General features: G+C 34.8%; 1 protein-coding gene across 10 annotated transcripts in view; it reads right to left on the bottom strand.

Moving 5' to 3' along the window:
- LOC126854217 (phosphatase and actin regulator 4B) overlaps nt 1–12,746 on the bottom strand; it is a 203,850-nt gene that overhangs the window by 134,205 nt on the left and 56,899 nt on the right. The window contains exon 1 of one of the 10 annotated variants that reach the window (XM_050600730.1): nt 1,425–1,496. The exons of the other annotated variants lie outside the window; for them this stretch is intronic. Coding sequence (XP_050456687.1) covers nt 1,425–1,479 — 55 coding nt within the window. The 5' untranslated portion in view covers nt 1,480–1,496. Of the gene's footprint in view, nt 1–1,424; nt 1,497–12,746 lie in introns of those variants that run through there. 10 annotated transcript variants of the gene reach the window in all.

Below are 12,746 nucleotides of genomic sequence, written 5' to 3'. Positions count from 1 at the left end.
ATAGATTTTATTCTTTCAACATTTTCGTAACTCATTGTAAGCGTAAGCGTCTATAGACTCTTATCGTAATGTCGAGTAAATAGTGATAGTTGCGGAAAAATTCTTCTTATATTTTATGCTTTTCTGTATTAATCAAGATAAAATATCGCTGCAATATTTATTAGAGTTCGCATAAAAATATAACTCTACATTTTCACTTTGTAATGTTAATATACTACCACCACAAATTATTTCTTTACCAACGACGAAATTGTTAAGAATGCCAGGCCACAAGTAATGTCACCGAATATTTATTGATACAATTCTATAAATATGTCAGTTTGAAAGTTCCTGGCCAAGAATAAAAAATTTATTCGAAAGTCTAGCTTCTCTCTTTCTTTCTCAAAGCAATAATTTGATCTCGTAATTCAAGTCAATATTTAAGCCAATACTTGTGGCAAGTTGCAAAAATAAAGCTGTATAATATAGAAAATGATAATAATGTGTTAATGACCGTGCTATTAAAATTGATGAAATTTGGCAGAGATGCAAGTTCATACATCATATTTCTATCGCATTCCAGCGGCATTTGCCAAATGTAACACGCGTCGTTGCCAGAAACGCGAATATTTCAATACACTTACGGCGTTATCCTACGCAAAATTTCCTGTACAATAAATATTATAGTAATTTCTTTCGAAACATTTTCTGTATTGAATCATCGAAAGATGAAAAATTGTTATACGTTAATTGTATTATTTACGACATTGAATATAGCAATCACAGCATTTCCGCGATATATAAATTATCAGAAATAATATCGTTCTCTCAAAGTCATCATTCGCGCGCAATTCCTATAAATATGCAAATAATTACTTCGACGATGAATAGGTTTACAATTTTACGCGCAAAAGAATGAGGACAATGACTCATATTATTTTCGACCCACTTGTATCGAACAGGTCAGCCTAAATGTTAACATGCGAAATAGAATCGGTCATTTAAATAAGATATTTTGGAAATGACTAAATTCAATCACCCACGCATCTCTGTCTACTTTCAGTATCCCCCAAAAAAATACTTCACCACAATATATTCTCTTTCAAAAAATTTATACAGAATCTTGTCTCAAAAATAATTTCAGAATCAGAGGAAAAATCGAAACTCAAAAAAAAAAAAAAAATCGCAAACGTTATTCTTCGTAAACGTCAATCGAGAATCGATCGATACCTTTTCGTTTTAATAAATAATAATTCCGAAGCACCCAAGATTTTTTAAGCAACACATACTACGGCAGTTATTCAAAAAATATATTTTTAAGCAGCACCATGTGTGCGAACGACGCTGATTATCATTCGCTGATTTGTTCTTCGTATGTAAAAAGTACTGTTGCGAGTTGTCTGAAAGTCATCCGTGACATTTACGCTGATGAAAGCAAACAGTACCTAGAATCGCGCGCGCATAACATTGCTCGTCGTATAATGTAGCACTCGTGTACATGTTCGAGTCCGACGACACCGCAGAGACGACTGGATTCCGCTCTGCGGCCACTCGCCCTCTACTCGTCCGACCGCTTAATAAAGCCTCTTCCGCCCCCCTTCGTCCCCTCCCCTCTCTCTCTCTCTCTTGTGTTGTGAACGCTCTCGTACGAGTAGCACCGTTACTCGCCGCCTCATGGGATTACGCTCGTGCGTACATACACGCCGCCGTATATATAGTATATTAGCGTTAGTAATGCATTTACGTTGGCGTATATACAATGTGCGTGCAGCAATGTATATGTATGGGTGACGCGAGCTTTCCCAACACGTGTTCGTAGGAATGGCGCGCATTTGTACGCAGAGATAGGATATGATAATCGCGACGATGATATCAGAACAAACGGCGTATTGTGATCATATCTTTTCTATATGCAATTGGGACAACGGGAGAAAAGAAACGATGGCGTTTGTAATTTTTGGAAAGGGGAGGAAAAACTGGAACTGAATCTTATTATAACAATATTTCGGATTATAGTTTTGAAAAATTTCAAGTTTGAAGATCTTTTGCAAAAAAAAAATATTAAATTCTAAATTAATTATTATTTAACATAAATGGATACGTGGACTTTGATTGTAGAGAGGCAAAAGAGAACACAACGTAACATTTGAATTTATTTATATAAATATCGCATTAATTAGTAACTGCATGTAAATAAAATTTGTGCGCAGACTGCGGTTCCAAAATAGAAAAGGTGAACTACTGCCATTTCTGCAAGAACACATTACCGACTGTTACATGTATATTCACGTATTAATAGGATCGCGCACACCATAAATAAGCGTATACTTCCGGTTTAACGTGCTCATGAAAAGTTAAACGAAGCGTTCGTTAAAAGCTCTTTTTATCATCTCCGAGATGTGAGGCGTTATAAATATAAAAAAAGGTACAGGTTTAATATTAATCTTCCTTTAACATCACACCGCTCGTCAACTAAAACAATCTTATCTGGCGTATTACTGATTATAAATCGATATATTTTGATATTTAATGATTTATATATTAAAAAAATAAAAGCAAACCGTAATTTATATATTTTTAAATAATCGCGAATAGAATCTGTCATGTGGGATATGAATCGATCGATTTCTGATCGTTGAAGCACAAGTGGAATGTTTTATAAACTCGTGTTGCTATAATTATAATAACGACTTGTGACCTTTCGCCATGATTATAAATGATACAGCACGGGAGTTTTCGTCTTTGAAATCATATTAATATCCTCATTCTTATTCCTTATTCGTGTCTCTTCCTACATGCATGCATCACAATACATACATATGCAAATTTTAAAAAAGTCTAAAATTGAATTTAAAATCGTACAGAGTCATATTTGCGACAAATCAAATAGAAACAAAAATATCGCAGCTGCTACTGCTAACAAGGAAAAAAGTTACGATTCGTTTGTAATTATTTGCGAATTCGAGCAATATATTTTCCAGATACATTTCACTGTGACGTGTGAAAACTCGTTACCAAAATTACCAACGTCGCTCAAAGAAAAAATATTTAATTTCCTTATATATTCAAAGCAATAACATATTTTATAATAAAAAATATTTTATAATAAACTTTCTGCTCTCTCAGCCGCGCAATGTCAGCAATCGAAATTGACATTACAGATATCGTATATAAGATTTAGATCTTGAAATATATTTTCTATCAGTATAGTCGAGATAAATGAAGACATCAAACTTTGTGTAACAAACATGAATATTTACTAGACATGACTATATGTATATAATGTTTAAATTTTAGAATAAATGTTATCGCATTTATTTGTAAATGAATTTCAGCCAATGACGTAAAAGAGCCATTGCTTTTTATGGATAAAATTAGCTTTCCACGCTGACGCAAAATATGGAATTTAATTTAATCTTGCATCCTACGATTGAGAAAAAGCTTTTTGCAACGTGTAGCATTAAAAAAAATTGCATTCAGAGCGACGCAACGACGCCACGAATTTTGTGTAGTTGACGACCGAGTGTTCTGATTAATGACTATGTCGAAACTCGCAGGAGAATCTCACTACAATTAAGCTTCGTATTTTGGATAGCGAGCTGCAGCTTCGACCGCGCGCACACATCTCCGAATGTGTGTGTGTGTGTGTGTGTGTGTGTAGCAGATTAATTAATTAAATTTACTGTTTAACGCAACAGTCCGTGAATTTAATTACTTCAATAGCCGCGGAATAAAATTTTGGTATAGATAATGCGATAACTCTTTCTTTTTTTAGCAAACCATGTAAACGCGGCAATTATCTAAATTGCTATCGGATAGAAGTTACGATTCCCTCGCCATGGCTCATTTGTCGCCATTCTATCAATTAATCCTTCTTATTGAGCAATTTACATTTAAAGCACGCGCATGCACCGCGTGCGTAAGTATACTATAAATCTGATTCGGCTCGTAAAGCAGCTTGATGGGATCGATATTGGCTTATATTTCATTGTACACTGAATATGTTTTAAGCATCATGTTAATATCATTGAAACATGTATATAAATAATATTTCATTATCCGCTGTTATCTCAATTTATGTTTGATGCGCAACATAAATTTTCTTAATCTAGTTATACGGATAAATGTTTCATCAAATCAAAACAAAAATTTAACGGAAAATTATTATTATCTCCGCAGTTTTGTAACGATTAGTATCAAATCTTAGCAACTAAGTTAAAGACATTAAACTTTAAATTAATCAATTTTTTTTTTTAAAGAAATAAGAAATATTCGGATATGAAGCCGAAGTAGATGCCTGAATATTTTCACAAGACACGAGTTATTCTTCCAATCAACATATTTGTTGAAATTATCATGTATTTACGCAAGATGCAAGGGCTCTGAGCTTTTAAACCAATTATTCGTTTTTAGCCACTAACGTTAACCGCAGTTTTGGAAGCGTGATATACTTGACCTAAGAACATGTTCCTCGAGGGAAAAGATCATTTCGAAACTTGGAGGAATAACTTTGTCATGAAGTAAAATCAATGAATATTGCAACTAAAATGAGAGTTCAAAATACATTTACATTGTACACTGTACGAGACTGCTCCCAAAGTATAATAATAACTGCATATCTTTATGTAATTTTAATAATAATTTAATTAAATTATTAAATTATTAATAAGCATTTAAAGCTAATAAAATTGAAAGGTTGTATGGGAAATTTTCGATCTCGCGAGGGCAATCTCTTTCCGCTTTTATTGTTAAGCGCGCGGTTAAGTTCACTGTTTCTTGGTTGCACTCTAGTTTAGTCCCGGCGGAAACGCCGAGAGGTGTTTCTCGTTCCTTCATAATTCAACAAACTATGCGAGGGAGGCGAAATTTTTCGCGTCTTGCCACGTACACATTCTCAGATTACAGGCATAAATTAAATTTACCGTGCGAGTGCTCACCGCGAACGAAATCAAGGTAGCGTTTCCCTTAATCTAGCGAAAATAATGAACAGAAGGGACGAAAATTGGCAAAGCTATTTTCCCTACACTTGAAAAAAGATAAATCGTATGTTTATCGACACGACAAATCGAGCTATCCGTCAAGTCAACATCATCAATTTGAAGTAGTATAAAGTGCACTGTCATACTCTCGTCTTACATATCTGACATCTATATATACTGTAACAGTTTAACCTTGTCACAAATTGTTAATTAAGACAACATATGTGCAACAAAAATGTGATAAGATTCTATCTCTCGAAAAGAGAAATAAAAGAACTATGTTATATTAAATAACTTAATCAAAAATCAAAATTTTGTTTCAAGTCAATACAAGAATCACATAAGTATTTGTACTAACGTTCAATTAAATTGTGTACATAAAATTGTGCAATGTGATTTACTCACGGTTAAAATCACCATCACCGTGTAGAAAAAATCGAATGAAGATATTCGATGATACATACCTGCAACACAAAGAGAATATATATTTAAAAAAATGTAATATATTAAAACTATATATTTTTGCTTATATATATAGCAAGATTATTTTACAATAAATAATTTTTTAACACAATTTTATGAGTATAAAATATTTTATATAGGGTGTGTAAAATATATTCGTGTCAAAATAAATTTATATTCATTTGTTGCGAATGTGTATTGCTTTAAAGACAAAGGGTAAAGCAAGAATTCATATAAATTGGTGTAGACAATTGCGTAATTTATGCATAGCGACTACATAATTCGCGGAAGTTCGCAAATTTTAATTCTAGCTAAATCGGTCTTAAATCGTTTTGTAGAATATCCGCGTCTTGCTCTCTCGCTTTGCATCACGATTCACGCCTTCGTGCGATACATATGCGATACAAAGTCGAGACCGAGGCACAAAGTTAGAAAAGCAACGACCGTCCTTATACGAGCTCTCGCGGATGCGTGAATAAGTCCGACACTGCAGTCGCAGCTGCAATGCCGTTCTAAAGCCGGAGCTCGTGGTAGGAAATGCGTTTTCCAGATATACGACGCTGTATGACGCGTGAAACTCTCTTGCAATCTTCATAAGCTCCGCATTTTGATACAGTTAGTTTTATTAGGGGATATGCGATTTTCGTAAAATTCAATTGACTGAAATTCTTTGGAAAAAAAGTTATGTAAGAATATAAAAACGGTTTGTTTCAAACTAATCTTTTCTAAAGTTTTCATTCTTCGCACTTAATTTTTTTTTTTTAATTAAAATAATAATATTTCAAAACTTTATTTAATTCAATATTGTTTACATTTGGTTAGATTTTATGACAATTAAATCTAAGTTTATGACAATAAAAAATTTAATTTCTCACTTTCGATCAATTTTTCCTACTTTTTCACATCGTAACATAAAATTTCCTTCAAAAAGAACGAGTTGAAAAGGAACAATAAAGTACTCTTATAATTCACGGTTTGAAAGAGCTAATCTTTTTCTTGACGAACGGAGTAATCCTGTCGGCTGACTTCGACGCACACTGCAGTTAACGTGCCGCGATAAAAGATAATTGCGGCGACCCCGATTCCCGCTTTCTCCCATTATGCCCATTATGCGATCGCGACCTCCCGTACAAGTTTCGATCGCCTTCAACCCCGACGACGACAACCGGATACTCGGTGATTATGGTACGCGCGCGCGTGATCGTGGGATCCGAGAAGTTGGCGAATCGCCAAAACCGCCCGATCGCCAGAGAAAGGAGGAAGGGGACCGACTTTCGACTTCCGCTGGGAAGAAGATTCCCTCTCGTTACCCTCCGTTATCACCCTCATCTCTTACACGTATACACTCTCCTTTTGTATTGTCCCTTTTCTATAAAATAATTTGTCTTTACAACGTTCTTCATAATTTTTCTTTTACCTCTTTTTAAAATCTTAAAATATGTATTGTTCTATGAAATAAGCTTGGATCATCCATATAGATAAATTGAGTCATTGATTAAATTGACATTATAATATTTAATTAGCATATATAAGTCGATAATAGATTATATTATGTCATACACACTTATATGCACCTGATTACACATAAATTTATCTACATATAATATGTCATCTGTGCTTATTCATCGAATTATGTTGTTATCATTACGTTATCATAAGAATATTTAACGTTACAATATCTTCATTACTGATGCTGACGAAGCTTGAGTTAAGCCATTATAATAAATTGATTTCTCCCTTTTTTTTTTTCGTCCTTAGGTGCGCTGCTTTTTTTAGTCCTGAAAACGTGCCAAGGCAGAGCGAGAAGAAAAGGGCGAGGGCGAGAGAGGAATATGCAGAGAAGATGCTAGAGAGAAAGAAGACTCAAAGACCTTGGCAGTGTACGATGAATGACGAATGCGATTAAAATAAGGTTGCTGGAAAAATGCACGGAGTGGTAAGCGCGTCGCCCTGGCGCCATGCATGAGTAAATACTTGACGCTGTCAAGTAAGATGACTTGTCGTTATATGCGGCATCGCGTATATAACGACAGATCGTCCCGCTATTCTTCGATATTTGCCATAATTTGTCGAAAATTCGCGCACTCATGTTACAACAATTAATAAGATATATAATTAGATAAATTTCTTATATAAAAGCTTCTTTATGTCCAATAAAAAATTAATTAAATATTTTTATAATAGTAGATATATATGTAGAATATATTTTCAATGACGTCATTATTGTTGATTTAGTTATAGAGAAAAATCTCATCGAGTAACGGCTTTGTTGAAACGAGTCGGGAATTGACTAGAGCGTGACAAAATAGCTAAAATTGTCGGAATGCCGTTTCGCTCCGGTTTTACGTAATGCGGTAACAACAATGCCCTGAGTTGCGCCATGAATGCGTGTATGCGGAATTTGACGGAAATAGAATGCGCAATTGGTGTTGCTCGCATTGCATAATGACGTCGCTGCCGACGATCGCGATGCGATCAGCTGACTTGGGCGAGGAAGAAAGAATATTCCGTGCACAGATGTTAGATAAATCAGCTTTCACTCGAAATGTCTCTATCGAGATGTACGATCCTAACGATGATTATAGAAGAACACTATATCCATCTTGTGCGAGATACGCATAAAGTAAACAAGATACGATGCGACGTGCTAGTCTCGGATCGATATGTGGTTTTCTCGACTTGCGTTATAAACCGCACGCTGTATAAATTCAATTGCGTGTTTGAGCAAAGCGGCAAGGAAAGCCTTTGCGAAAGATATTTTTAGATGTATTTTCCAGTCGCATCGATCCGATGCACATATTCGCGTTCGTATTAATGAAATAAAACATTTAATTACACGTTAAGATTTCTATACCCATGCAAATAATGCTTGAAATAATTTTAAAACTTTTCTTTTCTCCATTCTCTATATTGTTATTTTTATAAAATGAATAATATAATTATTACGAATCTAATAAACAAGCTTGCAAAAAATATGATCATAATTAAAGTAGTGTTATTAAAGTATTATTAAATTTCTTAAAAAATAAGAAATTCACGTAGCGTAGAACGAATTATAGAATGAAAATAAAAGAAAAGTGAGACTTGAAAGATACACCTTGGAAGGTATCATCGTCACGTACTATCGTAAATCAATGTTATCCAGCTTGCTACACGATCGTACGAACGGAAACGTAAAGAGTAGAGCGCGAGGCAAGAATTAAAATTCGACTAGAGTAATCTTCCGAGACAACACCTCTTGCGAAAATATCCTTCTCCATGGCGAGCAACCATGCGTGTCGTGATAACATACGATAACGCGCAAACGGTGTTGAGTCATCAAAAGAATCTGAGAAAATTAATGAAAGAGAAATAAAAAGAAAGAAAAATCACGTAGATGATATTCATTCGATAAAGTAGCGCAAATTATGTAGAAAGATAAAGAAATGAATATAGACATTAAATGTTATAAAAAAATTCCACGAAAAATCACCAATTAGCTTAAAAAAAAACATGCGATCGTCAGCGAGAGAATCTTCTCTCTCTTGAGGCGAAATGCCGAAATGGTACTTTCAACATTTTCGTTGATTTATCAAAAAATTCCAATTCATTACGTAAACGATATAACGATAAATATTATGAAAGGAAAAAAAATCGTACGAGAAGACAATAATCTTCGAGAAAATAAAAGTCGCGCGAGAAGACAACCTTTGTCTCAAAATAAATCGATGATCACGCTTAAACACGGATTTTAAAGCACGGCTTTTCGCACGTTGTTAGCCAGTCATTCGCTTTTACACACATAACAATCCTTTCGTATTTGCGTATCTTATATGCGTGAAGAAAGCCTTGAAGAGAACGTTTCGCAAGGTTGAACGAAAAATTTGTTATAGCTGTGCAAAAGTAAAATCATGTACATACCATACATCGAAAAGTTCGTATATATAAAGCAGTAAAAAATTCGCGCAGGAATTTAATATAATTTCTGGTAATTTATTGATACGCGCAAATTACGACAGTAAAATTATGGTATTGTATAACTTGGGCAAACGCGCGTTTTCCCATGCTTAAAAAAAATTCAATGTGTTATTCTATTATCATATATAAGTAGAATTTAATTATAAAATCTTTTCTTTTTATTTATAATGTCAGAATAATACAAAGAAAACGACCAATAAGTAATTTCCAAAATATTTCTATATTTTAGAAGCTAATGCCTTTATGACATATGATATAGTACGCAATAAAAAGCTTATTGAGGATTTATCACATATTTGGGATAGTCGTTAATTATATCTCCACGTGACAATAGATAAAGTTGCGAATAGAAGTTCGGCGGATAGTCCAGAATCGATTTTCCGATACTCCATTATGCATAGTTGCTCGCTTGTGATTTTATTTCAAATCGTCGTTGTATATATTGTTATATGCGCGGCCTTAATTGAAGTACTTGTGGTATTCTCGCGGCTTGTCGTTACAATATAGCCACCTTGTATTTGCATAGTCGAATAAAGGAGCAATCTTTAGCGCTTCTCGCGTATTTCGTTCGTAAGTAATCCTGATTTTCCTTCTTTACGCTCGTCAAATCTCTTCAATTTCATTAGCATTTCAAGCTCGTTCTGTAATTTCTATCCTGTATATTATTTGCAAATGCGAATTCAAGCTCGCCTCCGTTTTCTCATCCAGCTAGTTCAAGCTAGTTTGAAAAACCTATATATTATACAATAATAAAAATATGTTTCTTGATTATGAGAAACCACATATCAATAAATCAGATTTAATGTTCGCGATAAAATCTCAAGAGGCGGCGATGAAATACTCGCAGAAAATCGAGATTCCTGCTAGATCAATAACGGGCTTTCTACGTTCCGGAATTCATTCGAGTTTGTTTTATTCGGCTAAATCCTCCGATCGATTCACTCCCTCAGACTTCATTAAGAACATTTCATCGGTAAAGACGTGGGGTCGGTACACGTGAAAAGAAGGGAGAGAAGCAATCAAACTTAAGCCGCGTGACGATTAAGAAATCGATGTGCGGATTATTTACCAAGTTTAAATAAAGTAATTATTGAGTGTCTTTGTAAAAGCGTTTTTAAAATAAATTGAAATAAATCTCTGCAAATACCGTGTAATAAATCTATGAGAAAGAGCTACTTCTAAGATTTATAAAAACTTGATTCTTATATAAACATTAAATTAATTTTTTTTTTTAATTAATTTTAATTTTTTTAATAATTTTTTTATTATTAATTTTATTTTAACAAAATTCAATTTTCGCACGAGGACAAATCTGTAAGAAATTATGCATACGTATAAATTCTATATAAATAATAGAAAATATTGTATAGATTAAACTCTCCTTTCTCTCTTCAAAAATATTAAATATTATATATTTCGTTTGCGCGAATAAACTATGTAACGAGAAAATTTAACTTTTATTCGAGAAGATGAGCGGAAGTTGGCAAAAAGTTTCGCGTTGATATATGTTTACCAACATGTTATGGAGAAAAAATTATGATCCGCACGGGCGAATTCCAGACGACCCAGACATTTCATTCGAGTTCGCGGATACAAAATTGCTAACCGTTATAAATAAAACGGACAGCGGCCTTGTCCGCGACGACGAATTTAAACGTGGGCGGTTGCATTTTACTTGCACGGCAGAAGGAAACGATCGACGATAATAAATGGTGCGCTAAAAATATTGGCGTTTAAACAAAGAAATCGCTCCTTGATCGGTTCCGAAAAATTTCTCGCCGCGGCTGAATTGTTTCTGCACGTGTTCTCGACTTTAGTTGACTTACTCTCCCGGATACTTGACATTTCTTTCGAAAACGGCTTTATGTATAAAAGGACGAAATTTATTTCTGCGATATCTTACGCGCGAGAAGATTCTGCGCACAAACGTCAGCATTATTAAACTAACATTAATATTACAATTAACTGTTGCGAATTCAAATAAGTATTGAAAGAGTATTTTTTTCGTTACAAATCAATTTTCTGCTACGCGACATTAGTCAACATCAAACACGAGGCATTTTATATTCATCGCTCGAGAATCTGTCAGACTAAAGCTCGAAGAGGATGTTTTTCCGTTTCTTATCACATCCTCCTCCATCTTTCCCCTCCCCCCCCCCTCTCTCTCTCTCTTTTTTTCTCTCTCTCTTACTTTCCACTGGGAACCGTTACATTCCTCAAAGCGATCGACGTAGCGGGCGGACAGGTACTTCATCCGCAGGTACCTAATACATGACAGAAGGGTGGGATGATATCACGATGCAGACACGTACAGGGAGAATAAAAGACGCGGCGTTTTCAGGATGCGCGAGAGCATACATCCGTAGTTCGAGAGACGAAGATATGGAGGATAAAAAGAATCGTACGACGAATGAGCGGATGTTACTCCTTCTTTCTTTCTTTCTACGCACACTCTCCTTCTGTAGTGCCTTTCGTATTTTTGCGACTCGCCTCGGCATGACGTTGACGCATTAATCGCTTTGCGAAGATATATGGTACGGCGTTTAATCAGTAGCACATAGAAAGCGATAAACGTATTTTTAAAAGACTTAACATGTTTTTATATTAAGAGAAAGAAAAAGAGAGCGCGCGCGATTTATAAATAAGTATAAGCGTGAGAAAATATTTAAATAGCCGTACTGAGATACTTGTCGATATTAAAATAAAAGAAACACAAGAATATTTCTCGTCGCTTTGCAAAGAAGAGCTTATTCCGCCCGGCTGGAAAGTGCGTGACCCAGTATATTTACTTTCACCCTATATGGAATTCGTTATAAAAGATGGCCCAATTCCAAGAAATCCTCTTCGCCAATTCGGAGCAATGAAATTTTCGTCGCGTTCCGACAAATAGTTCGAGAAGCAGGCGAACTCTTTACCGAGGAATGCGCAGGAACATTTTATCGGCGCGCTGCTCCGCGTTCTCCAGCTAACATCGTCTGGCACGCATTACGGTCTTTTTACAAGACTTTATGCGAACGAGCGAGACTATAAGCTTACCAGCAATGTATGTTTCGCAAAGAAAAAAAAAAAAAAAGCTATATTTGGCAACAATATCCTACTGACATCTTAATCCTGGAATATTTGTTGCCAACTAGTCGATATGAGTGTTCGCGTGGCGTTTTTGGGAACCCTAACTTCAATTTTTCATCTCAGAAAATATTCAGTATCCAATCAATTCTTGATAATTCGATAAGAAATTTCGTTTACCGCAATATAAGCAATTTTATATAAAGCCAATGTATGATTCTACATTGTCCTTCATTAAGAGATAAATATCTTGTCATTTAGCTTATATATCTAGCTAGAATTTGTGGAAAATCGAACGTGAAT

This window comes from Cataglyphis hispanica, chromosome 13 (assembly GCF_021464435.1).
Source record: "Cataglyphis hispanica isolate Lineage 1 chromosome 13, ULB_Chis1_1.0, whole genome shotgun sequence".
In the NCBI taxonomy this organism is placed as follows: Eukaryota; Metazoa; Arthropoda; class Insecta; order Hymenoptera; family Formicidae; genus Cataglyphis; species Cataglyphis hispanica.
This window is presented reverse-complemented; position numbering and strand designations above follow the sequence as displayed.